At 39.6% G+C, this 22148-nt stretch overlaps 1 protein-coding gene across 1 annotated transcript in view; it reads left to right on the top strand.

The window, feature by feature from the left end:
* Nucleotides 1-2839: 2839 nt before the first annotated feature.
* Nucleotides 2840-22148, top strand: part of fgf12a (fibroblast growth factor 12a) — a 237657-nt gene continuing 218348 nt past the window's right edge. Inside the window, exon 1 of the mRNA XM_059563956.1 lies at nucleotides 2840-2996. Within this exon, the coding sequence (XP_059419939.1) occupies nucleotides 2978-2996 (19 nt within the window). The 5' untranslated portion in view covers nucleotides 2840-2977. The remainder of the gene's footprint in view (nucleotides 2997-22148) is intronic.

Below are 22148 nucleotides of genomic sequence, written 5' to 3'. Positions count from 1 at the left end.
CAATATCAGAAAGGAGTTTCTCATAAAAAAATTGTAAAGAGTTTGAAGTTGTCATCATCTACAGTGCATAATATCCAAAGATTCAGAATCTGAAAAAAATCTTTGTAACAGGGTTCTTTCGTGGGAAGAAGGAGGCGGGAACCGGCGGACAATCAAAATACTTTGATAATAAAATAAAGACAAAACAAAACAAACAAAAACCAAACACAACCAAAATCCAGGCCTGGTCCTCTCTCGTCCTTCATTGTCGTCGCTCCTGTTTTATATCCTTCCATCTCCTCCATGGGACTCGAGACCGGTGAGTGTCGCAGGTGTCGTTCATTTCCAATCACTCTACTGGCCTCGCTCCATTATCACGGCTCTCGGCCCCGCCCCACTCCCCACAATCTCTGTGCGTAAGGGTCAAGGCCGGAAAACCATACTGTATGCCCGTGATCTTCGGGCCCTTAGACAGCACTGCATCACATACGGGAATGCTACAGTAATGGAAATCACAACATGGGCTCAGGAATACTTCCAGAAAACATTGTTGGTGAACACAATCCACCGTGTCATTTGCCGTTGCCAGCTAAAACTTTATAGGTCAAAAAAGAAGCCATATCTAAACATGATCCAGAAGCGCAGCCATTTTCTCTGGGCCATGGCTCATTTAAAATGGACTGTGGCAAAGTGGAAAACAATTCTGTGGTCAGACGAAAATTTTAAGTTCTTTTTGGAAAACTGGGACAGCATTTCATCTGGACTAAAGAGGACAAGGACAACCCAAGTTATTATCAGCGCTCAGTTCAGAAGCCTGCATCTCTGATGGTATGGGGTTGCATGAGTGCATGTGGCATGGGCAGCTTACACATCTGGAAAGGCACCATCAATGCTGAAAGGTATATCCAAGTTCTAGAACAAAATATGCTTCCATCCAGACGTCGTCTCTTTCAGGGAAGACCTTGCATTTTCCAACATGACAATGCCAGACCACATACTGCATCAATTACAACATCATGACTGCGTAGAAGAAGGATCCAGGTACTGAAATGGCCAGCCTGCAGTCCAGATCTTTCACCCATAGAAAACATTTGGCACATCATAAAGAGGAAGATGCGACAAAGAAGACCTAAGACAGTTGAAAAACTAGAAGCCTGTATTAGACAAGAATGGGACAACATTCCTATTCCTAAACTTGAGCAACTTGTCCCCTCAGTCCCCAGACATTTGCAGACTGTTATAAAAAGAAGAGGGGATGCCACACAGTGGTAAAAATGGCCTTGTCCCAACTCTTTTGAGATGTGTTGATGACATGAAATTTAAAATCAACTTGTTTTTTCCCTTGAAATGATACATTTTCTCAGTTTAAACATTTGATGTCATCTATGTTGTATTCTGAATAAATATTGCAATTTGAACCTTCCACATCATTGCATTCTGTTTTTATTCACAATTTGTACAGTGTTCCAACTTTTATTTAGCAAAAAGATCATTTAGCCCTTATTACTTGTCTGTTTTGCACTGAACTTGTCACTTAAATGCACCTCAGATGAATTCAGGGTGCAAAGATTTTAACCTCTAAAAAATTTGAATAATTTAAAAATGAATGATAGTTTTGTCTCGCATTCATTACCACAGGATACTTCCACATTCATTCCACTGTACTGCGCTTCTTTCGTTCTGCTGTTCGCGGATACAGTGGACTTAACAGACACGCTGAGTCAGCATATCCTGTGACATAATATCTCAGCCTGAGCCTTTCCACATAACCAACAGCCCAGTTCCTGATAATAAATGATTTAATAACTAATAGACACAAATAGACACGTCCACTGTAATCTGTTTCCATGTTACTCAATACTGACATGTATACTATTAAAATATTATGTACCCAGAGATCCTGAAAAAAATATTTGAGAGATAATTAAAATTGACCTTAGTGTTTGAAATGACTCTTCAACTCTCATATCAGAAAAGAACATTGAACTGAAAATCTTATAGCAGTATGTATGTCTTTTTTACAGCAGATGTAACATAAGCCATTATTCCCCTGTCTCTGTATACTGCTGATTCTGCCATTCTTCATGTTTTGATCAATGAGGGCATTACAGTTGGAGCATTCTAAAAGAGAAAATATGAAAGTTCAGTGATTAGAGAAGGCACAACATATTGTGCGTGGTTGTGTGCCATTCTGAATTGATCTGATGAAGTATTTTAAGTAAAAATTATTAATTTTTTTTTACTTTTTTAAGAATTTAAGTTGAATAGGATGTAGAGTTGCAATTTCAATGTAAGGAAGTTAAATGTAAGGTATTAATATCTTAATGTATATAATCCATGGATTTAATTGTCAATATTTCTTTCTGTCTTGGTATTTGGGGCGGTTATCTGTTTGTATCAGTTGTATAATTTTACAGTACAAATAAGAATAATTAGTAAAATCTACAGGAAACAAATAAGCATAATTAGTCCAAATGTACAATGCCATTATTTAGGTTTTACAGCCAAATTGAGGTATGTGACTAAGCTGAATACAGATGCCAACTCAACATCCAATACATGAATTGCCAATTCATAAATTCTGAGCTATGTACTTATCTTACTTATTCAGAGTTTAGATATTCAGAGTCTGTCCTCTCAAACCACACAAGCAAAGACTCTTCACCACAACAATAAGTAAACATATCCATCGAAAGCAATTCAATCTCTCTCTCTCTCTCTCTCTCTCTCTCTCTCTCTCTCTCTCTCTCTCTCTCTCTCTCTCTCTCTCTCTCTCTTTCTTTCATACTTGCACATAGCACAGTGCAATATCCCCCTTTGTGTCCGGGATACAAACTCTCTTATACTCATTCATCCGTAGCGCTCTGTAATGACTGCTCTCTGCTTCTACACTACAGCAAGATTCAGCACTCTGTCTCTGCCCTTTCCGTGAAACATAGACGCATCCAGCAACAGTGACCACAAGAGATCAAGAGATTCCTCCAATACACAGCACGACATGGATAAAGGAGATAAAGGTAAGAAACTTAGAACTGTGGAAGTGTTTATTATTATGCTGAGAGAGAGTGAATATGCTTTAGTGCTGTTTTAGGAAAAGTGGACTGCAGATCTTGTTCGGGAAGTGTAAAGAGCATGATATGATGCTCAATGCAGTATCCGGAAATAAAAAGATTGATGAACTACGAAAGCTCCTGGCATTTGGACATTCTGTTAGGAAGGGATCATTGTTAATGTTATATAGGTGTTGACTAAGGAGATCAGATAAACATGAGCCTTAGCGTTAAAAGTGTGTGCCAAGATACAGGCAGTGACTGCTTTCTCCTGTGCAGATGCTGAGCAAATAAAAATCCTGCAAACACACCACATCCAGAAAAGGCAAGCAAAAACCTGACTGTTTTGCTATTTGAATTTACTATAAGTTGATCAGTTTTTTTATTTTAATTTATTTAATTTTATTATTATTATGTTTTAGTTTATACATTTGAACAAGAGCTTGTGTGACTAGTTGATAAAAAATAATTTCTGCCAACAAAGGTTTGGGCCTGGTCCTGCTATAAAAAGTGCTGGCTGTCCACTTTTAGGCAGAGATGAATGTGGGTGATTTTGTGCTTTTGTGGCACTGAGTCTGCTGATCAGCCTGTGCATAACAGAAGAGCTTCAAGCAAAAATGAGCACTCTCCTTGTGAACTGCAGTGTCATTTAGGAATTTATGTAAAGACAGATAGGATAATCCACTATCAGCTGACATTAAAACAAGTGAAATATGTGAATGGATGTTAAACTGGTATATTTTTTGCAGTATTGAGAACATGTGTTATTCCAATGAGAAGTGACTTTGACACCTTGGAAAAACAGACACACACAGAGAAGATGGGGACAAAAATGTGTTGTATGCAGTCATGGTGTAAACGTCTTCTTAGCTTGATTAAGCCTGACATCTTTCTGTTGACCTACACATCGTCTTTAGCTTTTTTCTCATACGTGCAATCAATTATTTCCATCTTGATGCTATATTATAGGTTCTCCTTCATCTCTTCAATCCCATCTATTTGTCCAGCATCAATGTTCCTCATTCTCAGACCCTCATGTGCATGTTTCAGTGTCAAGTCAGTGTCATACACAGATATGTATTATGTATAGCTGATATACAATAAGTTTTAAAAGCTTTAAAAATGGCAGAAATCATATTTACAATTGTATGTTTTCGTATTGTACTCTTTTAAAATATGGGTTTGATTTGATCTATCTATCTATCTATCTATCTATCTATCTATCTATCTATCTATCTATCTATCTATCTATCTATTATCATACTTTAAATACTTAAATATTTGTAGTATTATAGATATGATTTAATGAAACATTTTTACAGATATAATACTCACAGATCCATACATCAAAAGTGTCAAAACCTTCAAATCTGTTTTGCTATACATTTGTTAGCCCTCAATGTAACAGGACTATCCTATATATGTACTATAACTCTGTTTAGAAGAGAGGGGCATGGTTAGATGTGACTTTGCCTGTTAGCAAAAAATGATCCTCTCAATAGCATAATATGAAACTATCCGGATGTACCTGTCCTTTACTTGTATTTGCCCTTCATTCTTCTCTTCTCTTCTCTTCTCTTCTCTTCTCTTCTCTTCTCTTCTCTTCTCTTCTCTTCTCTTCTCTTCATGATTTCTCCAGTCCTGTTCTATTCTCTTAACATTTATTCATCTCAATCGCTTTGACAAATTATTCTGCTACATAGTAAAGACGATTCTACTGCAGCTATATGCAGCAAGCATTTTGCTATATCTCTTGCTTGATTCTAGCATCTTTGTTCTTGAAGGTGTCTTAGATACTCCAGATTCCCCCCCAAAAAAAGAAAGAAAGAGAGAAACAGAGAAGAAGATGAAACTCAAAAGTTTTAACTAACAAAATCAATACAGAGAACGGAATTATGTTGAGGTAGCCCCCATTCGTAGCTTGAATAAGATGTTGTAGATTCCAGCTATTCCTGCCAAAGACGAAGGCAGGGCGGAACCTACCCCCGCATGGACAGGGCCAACCTGGTGGTGGTGGGGAGGATGGAGGAAAATGATGCGGCAGTATCTGCAAACACACTGACAAAAGGATAAGAATGCTTTACATTTAACAACGACGAACCCTGTAAAAGCATAAAAAAGTCCTTGCACAAAGATTTTTGCAAAACTTTAAAGTAGACGTTATGAATGAGCATACACTGACCAGGACATTAAAGTCACTGGGCACAAACTACATTTTTAACAGAATTGTTGTAATTATAACCTCCAAGTCCAAATATTGACAAAGTTAAGGAGGAAATCCGGAGGGAGTCGTGACTATAGACAGGAAGTATGTAAAACACAGATTATAAAAAGGCCTTGATGAGTACAAGTTCCAAGATGGAATACTTTATTGCTCACCACATAGAAAAAGAGAGCACGAGCTAGTTATTTATCAGAGCAGACTAATGCCACATAGCTAAGCTAGACCAAATTACCTTAAGTATAATATGTCCTGAAAATAGTAAAAGAATAACAGAATAGACAAAACTGATGAAATTCTTTGTCAATCTATTGTGCATTAGGAAAACTTCAGTGTCTGAGCATAGCTAGAATATGTGTCCATTTACATTCTTGATCTTATTTGGAGGATGCTCATGCAGAAATAGACAGCGAGGACCTCTCTGAGGAAATGGTCTACACAACAGGAGAGACTTAAAGTCATAATATTTACTCCATTCCTGTACAAAGCATTCAGGAATTGTTATAGATAGACGCAAATGAAATAATGACAGAAAAAACAAAGACAAAAACATATGATTAAGACAACAATTACCTTACAGTGTGCTAGACATAGCGTATTTACAGAAAAGTATTATTCAAGCAACATAATCTTTATCAGTGTAGATGTAAATCAGTGTAAAGATGCTCATTCCAAAAGAGTTGTTCAAAATGTATTGGTTTGAGCAAACATTGTTAGATATTATAACTTAATTTTCGTAGAAGTAGATATATAGAAAATGTTGTTTCTAATAAATGTAGGTTAAAGATATATCTGAGCTTGCAAAGATGAATTATGCAGCATTATGAATCCTGAACTATGGCCTCAGTACTGTAATTACAAAAGACTCTGAGAACTTTTATTTATTTATTTATTTATTTAAAAAAAGCAAAATGCCACCTAGGCTCAAATTAGGATAATTATGCAGTGCTAGTCTGCTAGATACATAATCACGCGACACCAAATGCTTTGTCAAGTCAAGTCAAGCCACCTTTATTTATATAGCGCTTTAAACAAAAAAGATTGTGTCAAAGCAACTGAACAACATTAATTAGGAAAACACTGTGTCAATAAGGCAAAATGACAGTTAAAGGCAGTTCATCACTGAATTCAGTGATGTCATCATCTCAGTTTAGTTTAAATAGTATCTGTGCAATCATTTGCAATCACGTCAACGATATCGCCTTAAATGAAGCTTTGTCTTACACATATGAGTGAATAACCTTGCAGAGAATAAAATTTATGCCCATAAATCCCCAGAATGCAATTTTTTACCGGGGAACGCCTCTCGAAACGCGATTGGGCTAGTTTTGGGTTAGTTTTAAGTAGTGATTGGGCAAATTTTATTGTGAAAATCTGGCAACCCTGGAAAGTAGTAGTAGTAGTAGTAGTAGTAGTAGTACTTTATTGTTCAGCCTAAGCTGAAAATTGATCTTTGGTCTTGTCATACAATCACAAAAGAATTAACAATACACAACATCCAATAAATACATCTAACCATACACAACATCCACAATGACAAAATTAAAATATAAGTTTCCTACCTAAATTTTGGTACGAAAGTTTGTTTATATATTGCTTAAATTGCTTTTGGTGTACTGTAACAACAACGTGATGGTAATAATTTAAAAAAACATGATTCAAAGGGTGTGTTGTGTCTCTTGTTATAATAAAGCTTTTCACTGAACAGCAATTTGGTATAACTGAGCAACTGACTTTTGCTTTAATCCTATAATTTTTCCAGCTACTCTTATAATTCTGTCTAATTTAACTTTATTCACAGAAGTAACTCGTCCAAACCACACAGTTATATTATACCCTAAAACACTCTCAATTAAACCTGTATCAACTCTTTGCAACACAGCTTTACTCACACAAAATTCTTTTAGTTTCCTTAGCAATAATAGCCTTTGATTTGCTTTCTTACAAATAAGAGCCACATTATATATATATACATTACAGTCAATCATGATTGCTAAATACTTAAAAGTCTTCACAATTGCAACAGTTTGATCACATAACATTATGTCTGTTAGAGGCTCTGAATGATTTAAAATCAACTCTTTTGTTTTACTTACTTTTATCAATAAAGAACTTTCTTCACACCATATTTCTATTTTCAAAACCTCATCGTACTCAAAATGTACAGTCTTTCCATAAAAGTGCCACAAGTGTCATATCATCTCCATATTTATATAGTTTGTAATTCTCATGCTGCACTCTTATACCACTTGTATAAACAGAAAATAAAAGAGGTGACAGGACGCATCCTTGAGGTGCCCCCGTGTTTAAAGATATAATATCTGATTTGAGCCCCCGAGCACAAACTCGTTGTGGTCATTTTGTTAGAAAATACTTTATCCAATGAACTATTTCCCCATTCACACCTAGAAACAGGAGACGTCCCAAGAGTAAATGTATCTGCATGGTATTAAAGGCAGAGGTGTAATCAATAAAAAGAACACGCACATAAGCCTCTGCTTGTTGTAAATGGTTAGCAATTGTATCGACCATAGTGAGCTATGTCATCCTCTGTTCCTCTTTGTGATTTATATGCAAATTGCAGTACATCTAATTGTTCTTATATTTATGGTTTTAGATGATAACTAACTACTCTTACCATGCATTTAGCTAGTATTGAGGTTAACGCCACAGGACGAAAGTACTCTGGATCTTTTTCTCTCACTTTTTTTGGAAGGGGTTGTATAAATGATAACTTAGTCGGGCAATAAGTCAAGTGATAGTTTGAGCAAGAAACGACGACACAGTATCTGCAAACGCAATGAGGGGTGAGTACAGGGCTTTTATATTCCTTTTGTTGAGGGCCAGTTGGCTAGATCGAATTGTAAAAAGTGATGTGGCATTAAGTCTTCCTGGTAGAACTTGTGCTGATGGTTCCATTACATTAACAGTTTTTTTTTAATTGCTAAAACACATTTCTTGAAACCATCACTCATTTTCTCAATACCTTAAACACAAATCCAAACCTTAAAACTAAATTCCAATACCTTGAGTCTTCAGGCAAAACCATACACACATTAGTTAATAATATACACACTACGTATCATTCGTTAGACACTACATAAAAAAGTGTACAGTGCATGTAGTTAAAGCAAAATAAAAAAAGTTTATTGTATATAGTAAATAGTTTGCAATACTGAGTTTGGTGAATATACATATTTACTTTCAAAAGAAAAACATACACACAAATATATACAGGTGCTGGTCATATAATTAGAATATAATCAAAAAGTTGATTTATTTCACTAATTCCATTCAAAAAGTGAAACTTGTATATTATATTAATTCATTACACACAGACTGATATATTTTAAATGTTTATTTCTTTTAATTTTGATGATTATAACTGACAACTAAGGAAAATGCCAAATTCAGAATTTCAGAAAATTAGAATATTACTTAAGACCAATACAAAGAAAGGATTTTTAGAAAATCTTGGCCAACTGAAAAATATGAACATGAAAAGTATGAGCATTTACAGCCCTCAATACTTAGTTGGAGCTCCTTTTGCCTGAATTACTGCAGCAATGCAGCGTGGCATGGAGTCAATCAGTCTGTGGCACTGCTCAGGTGTTATGAGAGCCCAGGTTGCTCTGATAGTGGCCTTCAGCTCTTCTGCATTGTTGGGTCTGGCATATCACATCTTCCACTTAGATAGATTTTCTATGGGGTTAAGGTCAGATGAGTTTGCTTGCCAATTGAGAACAGCTTTGGCACTGTGTGCAGGTGCCAAGTCCTGTTGGAAAATTAAATCTGCATCTCCATAAAGTTGGTCAGCAGCAGGAAGCATGAAGTGCTCTAAAACTTCCTAATGGCTGTGTTGACCTTGGGCCTCAGAAAACACAATGGACCAACACCAGCAGATGACATGGCACCCCAAACCATCACTAACTGTGAAACTTTACATTGGACTTCAAGCAACGTGGATTGTGTGGCTCTCAGATTCCTCCAGACTCTGGGACCCTGATTTCCAAAGGGAATGCAAAATTTACTTTCACCAGAGAACATAATTTTTTTCACTCAGCAGCAGTCCAGTCCTTTTTGTATTTTAGACGCTTCTGACGCTGTCTGTTGTTCAAGAGTGGCTTGACACAAGGAATGCGACAGCTGAAAACCATGTCTTGCATATGTCTGTGTATAGTGGTTCTTGAAGCACTGACTCCAGCTGCAGCCCAGTCTTTGTGAATCTCCCCCACATTTTTGAATGGGTTTTGTTTCACAATCCTCTCCATGGTGCGGTTATCCCTGTTGCTTGTACCTTTTTTCTACCACATCTTTTCCTTCCCTTCGCCTCTCTATTAATGTGCTTGGACACAGAGCTCTGTGAACAGCCAGCCTCTTTTGCAATGACCTTTTGTGTCTTGCCCTCCTTGTGCTAGGTGTCAATGGTCGTCTTTTGGACACCTGTAAAGTCAGCAGTCTTCCCCATGATTGTGTAGCCAACAGAACTAGACTGATTTCTGTGAGACACCTAAACATCCTCTCAATGGCTCACTGATTTAACAATGATAAACTTGATGTCATTTAAAAAATGGGAAGGAAGTTGTGGGATATGATTGTAATGATATAAACCTTAATAATCATCGGGAAGAAGGAGGCGGGAACAGGCGGACAATCAACTGAAACTTTAATAATACAAAATAAACACAAAACAGCGCACCAGCCCCTCACGGACAACTGGTGCGCTCAAATAAAAACCAAAACACAACTAAAAACCAAAACACAACTAAAATCCCAGGCCTGGTCCTCTCTCGTCCTTCACTATCGTCGCTCCAGTTTTATATCCTTCCATCTCCTATGTGGGACTCGAGACCGGCAGTGGGTCTCAGGTGTCACTGATTTGCCCAATCATTGCCGGCCTCACTCCTTGTTCCCACGTCCCTCGGCCCCGCCCCACTCGCCACATACCCCCATCGCCCCTCGCAGGCCGGGGGGTACCCACGAGACTGCGCTCTACCCCCCCCCTCCCTCCGGGGGGGAACGCTCACGGGAACCTGCGAGAACCTGGGGGTAGGACAGACGAGGCGAGAGAAAAGGAGATGGAAGGAGGAGCGACAGAGACGAGAGAGGGGAGAGAGAAAAAAAAAATTCCAGTTCCCAGACGCACTGCTGCTCGGCCCTCCACCGGCTGGGCGATCTCCTCCGCGGTGCCTGGCGGTGGCACTGGACGGCCCTCGGCGGACGGCACGACACCCCTCCGCCGCCCGGTGGACGGTGACGGCTCCTCCGGTTTTGGGCAGCCAGCAGGAGTCCCCCGTTCCCTGCTCCTCCGGATACCTTCACGGAGGCAGCAGGCTCCGGCCCCCTGGCGAACGGCGCCGACTCCTCCGCTCCCTCACGGACAGCAGCCGCCCCTCCCTATCGTGGGCGGACGGCAGCGAGCTCGCCCGTCCCCGGCAACTCGCTCCAGTCCCCCGCCTCGAGCGTCCATGGTGGCATCCTCCTCGCCTGCTCGATGGCACCGCGGATTCACCACAGCGGCGAGGGATCTTCAGCAGCGCGTCCCTCCTTCTCCCAGGCTTCGGCACCACTGTAATGATATAAACCTTAATAATCATCGGGAAGAAGGAGGCGGGAACCGGCGGACAATCAACTGAAACTTTAACAATACAAAATAAACACAAAACAGTGCACCAGCCCCTCACGGACGACTGGTGCGCTCAAATAAAAACCAAAACACAACTAAAATCCCAGGCCAGGTCCTCTCTCGTCCTTCACTGTCGTCGCTCCAGTTTTATATCCTTCCATCTCCTACGTGGGACTCGAGACCGGCAGTGGGTCGCAGGTGTCACTGATTGCCCAATCATTGCCGGCCTCACTCCTTGTTCCCACGTCCCTCGGCCCCGCCCCACTCGCCACAATGATACAAGAACATAACAAAATAAACATAAAAAACACAAAGTAGGTTCATGTAAGCATGTGCGAATGGTACATTGGGTCTTAGGTGTCTTTTTAGTTCTCATGTCATAAAGTGGTCCCATTTCAAAACAGCCAATTACTCACTGCCACTTCCTCACTGGATTTTAATGAATTTAAGAATGCTTGGTCTGAGTGGCTTAAATGAAAAGTGGCAAAATGTCAGTGTTACTCACATATTTATAAAAATGGTATGCATCATTAAACCATATATCAGGAATAGTAATGAATATAGCTGCAAGCAGCAATTATCAGGGTTCAAGCACTTTAATGCCTTTACGGTGGTCTAGGCCAACCTGGATGTATGGCTGACAGTAAAACACATCCAATATGGAGAATAGGCTTACAGACACACACACACACACACACACACACACACACACTGAAATGCACTTATCAAACTACAAACCTGATTCCAAAAAAGTTGGGACACTGTACAAATTGTGAGTGAAATGTCATGCCAAATATTGGCTCATTTTGGATTTCATGAGAGCTACACATTCCAAAAAAGTTGGGACAGGTAGCAATAAGAGGCCGGAAAAGTTAAATGTACAGATAAGGAACAGCTGGAGGACCAATTTGCAACTTATTAGGTCAATTGGCAACATAATTGGGTAGAAAAAGAGCCTCTCAGAGTGGCAGTGTCTCTCAGAAGTCAAGATGGGCTGAGGATCACCAATTCCCTCAATGCTGTGGCGAAAAATAGTGGAGCAATATCAGTTTCTCAGAGAAAAATTGCAAAGAGTTTGAAGTTATCATCATCTACAGTGCATAATATCATCCAAAGATTCAGAGAATTGGAAACAATCTCTGTCCATAAGGGTCAAGGCCGGAAAACCATACTGGATGCCCATGATCTTCGGGCCCTTAGACGGCACTGCATCACATACAGGAATACTACTGTAATGGAAATCACAACATGGGCTCAGGAATACTTCCAGAAAACATTGTCGGTGAACACAATCCACTGTGCCATTCGTCATTGCCGGCTAAAACTAAATAGGTAAAAAAATAAGCCATGTCTAAACATGATCCAGAAGCCCAGGCATTTTCTCTTGGCCAAGGCTCATTTAAAATGGATTGTGGCAAAGTGAAAAACTGTTCTGTGGTCAGACGAATCAAAATTTGAAGTTATTTTTGGAAAACTGGGACACCATCTCATCCGGACTAAAGAGGACAAGGACAACACAAGTTGTTATCAGCGCTCAGTTCAGAAGCCTGCATCTCTGATGATATGTGGTTGCATGAGTGTGGCATGGGCAGCTTACACATCTGGAAAGGCACCATCAATGCTGAAAGGTATATCTGTCATGATCCGGTCACTGCACATCAGTTTATTTACCAGACAGACTTTCACGCGACACAGTACACCCTGGATTTAATTTCCCATAAACTCCTGCCTAGGAACTCATTATTGAACCACACCTGTTTCCTATCAGTGACACTGTAAAGGTTGCACTCATCCACACTCACATCTTGTTTAGTTCTGTCTGGCATTTCCAAGCGTTTTCCCTGTGTTTGTTCTTTTCCGTGTCTGACTTTAGATTGTATATACCACCTGTGATACTCTGCCGCCTGCCCAACCTCTGCCTGGTATTGTTGTTGTTTCTGGATATCCCTTGACACAATTGACCCTGTTACCTGAATTCTGCCTGTCTGACCATTCTTATTAAACATACTGCATATGGATCCGAATGTTTCCGACTCCATGTTACAATATGCAAGTTCTAGAACAACATATGCTCCCATCCAGATGTCGTCTCTTTCATGGAAGACCTTGCATTTTCCAACATGACAATGCCAGACCACATACTGCATTAAGTACAACATAATGGCTGCGTAGAAGAAGGATCCAGGTACTGAAATGGCCAGCCAGTCATAAAAAGAAGAGGGGATGCCACACAGTGGTAAACATGACCTTGTTCCAACTTTTTTGAGATGTGTTGATGCCATGAAATTATTTTTCACTTAAAATGATACTTTTTTCAGTTTAAACATTTGATATGTCATCTATGTTGTATTCTGAATAAAATATTGAAATTTGAAACTTCCACATCATTGCATCCTGTTTTTATTCACAATTTGTACAGTGTCTCAACTTTTTTTTAATTGGGTTTGTAGTATATTAATAATCAATAAGCATGCTTACACACACATACATGCACACACATTTTGTTGCAGATATAGATTTGAAATAAATTATAGGTGAAATTCATTAAAAACTTATTTAATTTTAATCAGAACCCTAACTATACAGTGTAGTAAAACAAGTAAAATTAAATTAAGTACATTTTTATTAAACTAAGTAAAATTATCAAAGTTTTATACCAAGTACCACTTCAGAAAATAGTTGGGTCTCTAAGTACATCCATAATGACCAACATCAAATTTCATCAGCGTAGTAGGGCTAACTATTCAGCTTCAGTTAAAAAATTAGGCAGTTTTATTTCTAATAAGAATATTTATTGTTGTCAGCCACTTTAACATTGTAAATACACAGTTTGAACATTAACACTGCATTGTGCTTACATACAGGTAAAAGAATAACTTAAATAAAGATTAAATTAAAATGTGTTATAACTAAAGTTACATAACTGTACTTCACTTAAAAAAACACCTTGCTCAAAGATTTAGTTAAAATGTATTAACTTTAATTTATATTTAATTTAGTGATTCCTCTACGTACCACTACCTGACACTTTGTGAACTACTGATTTAAAAAATCTTAATTCATTTAAGTTGTACCGACATTTGCAATTATATATTTATGAAAACACGAACAGAGTATGTTATCTTTAAGACTATTATAAGAAATAATATATATATATATATATATATATATATATATATATATATATATATATATATATATATATACACATTTATTTTCTGAAGTGGTACTTGGTATAAAACTTTGATAATTTTACTTAGTTTGATAAAAATGTATAGGGGTGGTGTAGGCGCAGTGGATAAGACACATGCCTTTGGCGTGAGACACCCGGGTTCGAATCCACTGTGTGACACCAATTTGTCCCTGAGCAAGACACTTAACCCCTAGTTGCTCCAGAGGTGTGCAACCTCTGACATATATAGCAATTGTAAGTCGCTTTGGATAAAAAACCCTTTTTTGCATATAATTCTGTATATGTGTATATGCTTAAAATCACTTTATTTGAATCCAAATACAAAATACAGAGTTCTACGTTACGGTATACCGCAAATCAGCCAAAAAATACAGTGTCCCGGAGTATAACAGTAAACTGTTCACACACCCCACCACCCACGCTGATTGTACTCAATTTTTTTTTTACAAGGTTGGCAGGTGTTGGAAACTCAGAAGCTAAGACCAGGAGACTCTTGAGTAATCTTTAGCAGAATTCTTTATTAAGAACGCTATGCGTGGCGCTGTAGTGATCAAAAGTCTAACTAGTCCTTAATACATTGAAGTTTATATACATTCCAAGGAGGGGGGATACATAGAGGTGGAGACAATTTAAACCAAGCATGAAAATGGAATCAGGAAAATGCCAGACACTGGCATCTCTATTGTTTCTTTTTCAAAACTGCATCAAAGCATTTGCTGCTGTATCAATACATAATCCTCCATATCTATACGTCAATCAGCAAGGAATGCATCACAATATATTGCTGTATTGATATTTTGAATAGGGCCATTTAAATCCTTGTTCCATTTGCTCCTTTTATACTTTGAGCACCTGCCCCTCCAAAGGTCTTCTGCATGGCCATGCTCGGAGGGAGTGTCAGCCACGTTAAAAAAGTAAACCGCTTAAGTCATTTGTGGATTAATGCGCAATGGTGACGCGAACCATTTAAAGCGCCAACCCTTTAAAGTTTGAGCATATTGTTTGCAATTGATTAATTAATTAAAAACAAAGTAGTTTATATGCTTTGTTGTTTTTGTTGTTTAGTAGCAGTAATATGCAGTTATTAGCCATGTCCAGTGTATTTTTTGTTGGTTTTCATGAGACCCCCTCCTGAAATGACCAGGACCCCCCAATCAAAATTGTCTGGAGCCGCCACTGCTTAGATGTAATAGTTTTTTTTAGAACCATGACTGTTGAAACATATGAGATGGATGTTAACATTTAATGGAAACTACATGTTGACACAGAAAACTATGTAGCAAAAGAGTGGAAGTCTGGAAGTCCATGGCGTCCAAATAGCTGTGAAGTCTGTTTTCTGTAGTCCATTTCCCACGTATATTCACTCAGGTGACTCTTTGTCCTCATGAAGCTTGCTCATGGATGTCTGAGGTGATGCTTTCCACAAAGGGTGTCACATAAGGAAATTACATGGCATGCAGACACATTTTTAGACTTCTGTCGATCTTATAGTGGTTTTAAGTCTGGTGATCGTATAGTGTTTTTCTTAATCTAGTTTTAAGTAATTTGACACCTATGGACCAGTGAGGTGGGGATAAATCTACTGATAGGGGAAACCTATGAGGAAGTCTTAACCACAGGGTTGCCCCCCGAGGCCTGTTGCACTTCGGTTCTTCCCTGGGCTCCTCACTGGCCTGTGTGTGTCCTAATCTGTCCCTGTAGTTGGTGTGCGAACTTTACTGTACAACATCTCCATCCTCTAATGGAACATCAGTCATAATAAACATCACTACCCAAAAAGTATAGGTTGGTGCAGGGAACTACACTGCGACCAAAATGGTCACATATGCGACCTTTTGAAATGCCATTGCGACCCTAATTTTTATGGGGTCGCAAATGTATCACTGATTATTTTTGTACCTACTTATGTGTTATGCTATGGTTTAATATGAGCATTTATTAAAACAGAAATGTGTATTTTAAGAATACGTTTTATAACGTGCTCCGAGCATTCAACACGTCAAGTTGGCTTGCCAATTTAAACATTCAAAAGAGTTTAAAGCATTCAAACACAAGATGCAGGAAAGCTGAACTGAGACGGACAGCAACACTGAACCGAGCTCTCCTTCAGGACGTTCGCATCCTCCTGCACCTGAACGAACAAATACAAATCGCAGTTTAAACAAACAGAAAAAAAAAGAGCGAAAAGCGAAAGAGCTCATTTCAGCACCGTGGTATTCAGGGCGCAAGCAGAGACGTGTCTCAAAGTCTTCTTGCTTTTGTACCGACAACAAATACATACAAAATGTCAAAATACCCGTCTTGGAAAGTGTGTTCGAAAAAGTCAGTGGTTATGTCTTAAGTGAAAGTAAAGAGTTGGAAAGAAATCGGATGTGTATCATTAAAATGGATGCATTGACTCTTAAAGTGACCGCGCCTAATTTACTAGCTCTGCTGTCAGTGTCTTTAATGTATGAAAATAAAAGTAAATCACTCACTGCTCTTGATTGAATTACTTTGTAGTTTTAACAAGAATTTATCCACAGTCAAACCAAATTTCAGATATAATTGATTATATTGTTTTACTGGTGGGTGCAGGACACTAGTTAATTTATGCATTAAGTGAGTATAGCAAAATACAGTGATCTGTGAAATATTATACCCAAAAATTCTTCATACTGTAGACTACCTGTGAAATTAATTTAAAATATATATATATTAAATTAGGGACCTGACCATGTTATGCTTAAGTGTTTCTTTCTTTAATTGCTAATGCAACCTTTTCACACCACAGACTGAACAAAATTAAGTATTGCTTGCTTGGTAACTGTTCAACAAAGTATTGATAGTTGTGTAAATATTGTCATACTAACAGTTGTCTGAAGTTTTGGTTGATTGTAATCCATTACATATCTTTCTATCAAAGTTATCTGACATTACCAAGAGGAATTTGTTCTGACACAGTTTAACTCTGAGTTCTTGTCATATTTTATTACCAATTTCTGAACTATAGCAAATAAACTGTGATAATGTGAGAAATGTTGAAGGTGTCTGAATACATTTTGGTTTGACTGTGTATTTTATTTTACAGTGAAGACTATGCAGTGCTATTTTAAATTAACAAAAACAAACTTTAAAAACGCACAAATAAATAAATAGAATGGACATACAGTACAAATTAAACAATTTCACTGTACAACCTGCACAAAAACTCAAACAACATGCTTATTCTGACGTGTACATATTAAAATATCTAAAAGAATAATGGGGCATACTAAATTTTATTGTGTTTTAAATTAGTAAAAAATTCTTACTGACAAATGGGCAAAACCTAGTATAGTGGCAAATGTTACAAATGTAAAATAACAACTCATTAGTATTTGGGGTGAAAGTAATTAGTCTTTTAATATGTCATAAATTGATTTTTGTTGTAAATATGCCTGACAAGATTGTTACACTGAATGACATTTTACTGGGTGTCTTCTGTAAATCAGGGGAAAATGTATGATATTTATTTTTTGCTCAGAAAAACAAAAACAAAATTGCAATTAAAACAGAAAACTTTTAGCATTTTGGGGGGGGGGGGGGGCTACAACAGTTTAAAGCAGTATTACACTTTTTTATGCTTAAACACTTTTTTTAATTTAATATTAATAATTTAAAATGCAGACATTTATTTTGCATGCTGTTGAAGATATTAAGTTGAGTCAACATACAGATTGAGGGTTTTTTTGTTAATTTTTTTCAACCATTTAGCACTAAACAATTTTTTGCAGCACCCCTGCACAAGATGGCCGCCAAGCCAGTACCACTGCACAATGTGGCCGCCAGCCCAGCGCCACAGCACAAGGTGGTCGCCAGCCCTGCGCCACTGCGCAATATGGCCGCCAGCCCTGCGCCACTGCAAAGATGGCCGCCAGCCCAGCACCACTTCGCTAGATTGCCGCCAGCCCAGCGCCACAGCACAAGGTGGCCGCCATCCCAGCACCTCTGCACGAGATGACAGCCACAGGTGACCCTCCAGAGTCGAGTCAGGTCCCCGTGGTCCCTCCAGAGTCGAGTCAGGTCCCCGTTGACCCTACAGAGTGGATTCAGGTCCCCGTTGACCCTCCAGAGTCGAGTAAGGTCCCCGTTGACCCTCCAGAGTCAGTTCAAGTCACCATTTACACTCAAGAGTCAAGCACTACCACAGTTAGACCTCAGGGGTCAAGTCAAGTCACCAATGATTTTCATGGGCAAAGTCAAGTCACCAATGATTTTCATGAGCAAATTCAAGTCACAGTTGATCTTCATGAGCAAAGTCAAGTCACCGTTGATCTTCATGAGCCAGGGCAAGTCACCAATGATTTTCATGAGCAAAGTCAAGTCACCATTGATCTTCATGAACAAGTTCAAGTCACCCTTGATCCTCATGAGCAAAGTCAAGTCACCGTTGATCTTCCTGAATGAAGTCAAGTCTCAGTTGATCTTCCTGAACCCAGTCAAATCACCACGGAACTACCAGAGCTTCTTCACGTCTCTGCTATACAACCAGAGCCCCTTCACGTCTCTGGTGAACTACCAGAGCTTCTCCACATCTCTGCTGAACTACCAGAGCTTCTCCATGTCTCTGCTGAACTTGTTGTCTGTCTCGACCGCACGGCTGTGGTGGTCTTCTGCGCTGCCCTGGTGGGCTTCTTTCTCGACCGCACGGCTGTGGTAGTCTTCTGCAATGCCCTGGTGGGCTTCTGTCTCGACCGCACGGCTGTGGTGGTCTTCTGCGCTGCCCTGGTAGGCTTCTGTCTTGACCGCATGGCTCCAGTTCCACCTGCTCCACCCTGGATTCCTGCCCTGTCGGCTCTGCCCTGGGCCCCTGAACTTTCTGTTCCCTCCTGGCCTTTTTTTTGTTTTGTTGTTGTTGTTGTTTTTTCTCTCTCTCTGTTTCCCTCTATGGACCTGGCCCTCCATTCCTCCCCCTGGTCCTCCGCCGGTCCACCTCCCTCCTGGTCTCTGTGTTCCTTAGTTTGTTTTTGGGTTCGATGGAGCATCTGGTAGCTGCTCCTTAGAGGAGGGGGTAATTTCACAGTGTCTCATCTGTGTTACCCTGGGTGTCCACTAGTGGTCTCACTTCCCCATAGTCACCCCACTGCAGGCACTACATTTCCCACAAGCCTTTGTCCCATTCGTCACTGTTAATTGCACACCTGTATTACACTCAGCTGTCTCCACTCTCTTCGTTATCACCTGTCCATATATACCAGCCTGTCTCATTCTGTTTTCATGGAGTCCTTGTTTTCCGTCACCCGGTTTTCTCCCGTTCCCTTGTGTTTTCTTGTTTCTTGTGTCCCTTGTGTTTCTTGTTTTTGGACTGCTTTCCCCGTTGTTGACCTCTAGCCTGTTTTGGATTTTGATTTTGGATTACCCCATTAAACACTGCATTTGGATCTCTCTTTTCCTGTGATCAATCGTTACACCTTATTTCAACCATATTTCAACGTTGAAGGTTGGTAATGTGCCAGCTGGGATGTGTGTCTGTACTATGTTTGTACTTTCTTCTACACTGGAAGCTCCTGTTGTCAAGTCAAATTCCTTGTGTGTGTAAACATACTTGGTAATAAAGCTCTTCTGATTCTGATTCCAATTCTGATAATTTACTATAATATTGTGTTTTGAGGCTTTTTTAACTGTTTTAGTGCCAGCTATGGTCCGATCTTCAATAAACTTCACATGCTTGTTAAGAGTCATCTGCAACATGTTTACCAGTGATTGACGAATTAGGATCTCGCTAGACAGATGAATCGCCTTCGAGTGTTAACAAAACAAGCCATTGAATGTCCCCCCAGTGAGCCTTCTCGCACAGACACTGTGCAAGGTCAGGGAGGACAAGGAGCAGGTCCTTTTAGTAGTAGCCATATTGGCCATACTGGCCCAGTCAGACTTTGTTCCCAGAACTGATGATCCTCACAACAGCTCCTCCTTGGCATATTCTAAGGAGTAAGGATCTGAGTAAGGACTTTCTCAGAGGGGGGCACTCTCTGGCATCCACGCCCAGACCTGTGAAATCTCCACGTATGGTCTCTGGACGGGACGCAGAGGTTCTAGGTGGTTTACCTCCAGCAGTATTAAACACAATCACTTCAGCTAGAGCGCCCTCTACGTCGATTGGTGTTCTTCCCGCCGGGAAGCTCCCCGTAGATGCCTGATCGAAGCGAAGGCTGTGTCCCTTCACCCTCAAAGTGTATGTTGCCGCTATGGCCGCACATCACGATGCAGTAGACGTAAAGTCCATTGGGAAGCATGACCTGGTCATCAGTTACCTTAGCGGGGCTAGGAGGCTGAACCCTGTGCGCCCTCACCTGGTACCCTCTTGGGATCTCCCCTTGATACTAGGGGTCTTGAAGCAGGAGCCCTTGAAACCTCTGCAGTCAGTAGAGCGTAAGTTTCTTTCACTAAAGACAGTCCTCACTGCATTGGCTTCGGTTAAGAGGGTCAGGGACCTGCAGGCATTTTTGGTCGATGATACATGCCTTGAATTCGGGCCGCCCAACTCTCATGTTGTCCTGAGACCCCTCCCTCACTTTGAGCCCGTGTCTTTCCCTGGCAGAGATTCTCTGCCGTCTCTGTTGCATAGTGATCTCACCCCAGGCGGGCTGAGTCTACCGCAGGGACTTCCATATGTAACACTGCCCTATGGCCAGTCCATATGTTTAATCTCCACATGTTATCTCCTATGTGCAGTATGTGGTTCCATAGCGTTCCCCTACTTGGGTACGCTTTCCCAGTGTTATTCAAATCCCACTGTACGGAACAGCAGTGCCGGGTTCCTCTGCCTAAGCCCTGTCCTATCTTCTGCCCTAACTGGTGTGGGGGGACTTGCCGGCTTTCGCTGGGCACTGGAGGGGGTCAGCAATAGTGCCGTTTTCCATACGGATCCCAATTCGTCAGTCACAAAAGACCCCACAACAACATCCAAAGAACTTTTTTAATGTTAAATTCACAATTAATATAAAGTCAGTCGTAATAAAAAAAGTTATGGCATGACACCCATATCTGTTACTTAAGTAAACAGACAGGTTTTCCACCAAAATAAAAGATCAACTGGTTTCAGTCATAAAAGTACAAGGGTTTCTCTTGTAAGTGCAGAACAAAATATGCATTAGTTTACAAAAACCTTTACATATCATTGTATTTGGATTTTTCTTCTTCAACTGTTTCTTTTTCAACTGTTTTATACAGTATGTTTCCAAAATAAAACTGCTATTTTACAATTTTGAGAAGTTTTTTGAAGTTGACTGTAAAGCCATTGCTGCCATTCATTTGATTTTTAACCTTTATAATGCACAGTGTTGATCTTGGTTCTAATTGAACGTACAGTTGTGTATTCACCCGTACTGAAAAGTGCGACAGTGAAGCGTTGCGTTATCAACGTTGATCCAAATTTGCAAAATCAACACCTAAATCAATGTTAATCCAATGTCTACAGAATGACCATAATTCACACATGATTAAGGTAAAACTGTGAAACAGCATCACGATTTCAACAGTGAAACGTCACAAAATCAACGGCGATCCAATTTCCAAAATCGACACCTAATTCAATGTTGATCCAACGTCCACAGAACAACCTTAATTGCCCATGCTGAAGGTAAGACCGTGAAACAACTTCACGAATTAAACTTTGAAACAACGTCTTAATTTTAACAGTTAAAAAAATGTCACAATATCAATGTTGATCCAATTTGCTAAATCAAACCCTTAATCCAATGTTGATTCAACCATGGTAATGACGTTGATTCACCGGTGAATAAACTCGAAATGCCAGGCTGGGTTGTTCTTGTTCCTTTCATGCAATAACTGCATCCATCAACAAAATTAAGATTTAAAATAAGATCATAGCTCACATTTACTACAATCCTGAAATGCTAATAATGCTGATTCAAAATGACAACGCAGATGATTGACCATCAAAGCATAGCACGGTTTGATAAGCCCCGCTCCCACAGCTGAACTGGAAGTTCTGATTGGTTTTGCACCTGAGTCATTCTCTTAAGTAAAAGTACCACAATTTATACTCAAGAAAGTAGAAAAAAATGTATTCAAGTACTGTAACAAAAGTATTTG

Source organism: Carassius carassius, chromosome 12 (assembly GCF_963082965.1).
Source record: "Carassius carassius chromosome 12, fCarCar2.1, whole genome shotgun sequence".
Lineage (NCBI taxonomy): Eukaryota > Metazoa > Chordata > Actinopteri > Cypriniformes > Cyprinidae > Carassius > Carassius carassius.
The sequence above is the reverse complement of the archived record's forward strand: the minus strand, read 5'-3'. Positions and strand labels throughout refer to the sequence as shown.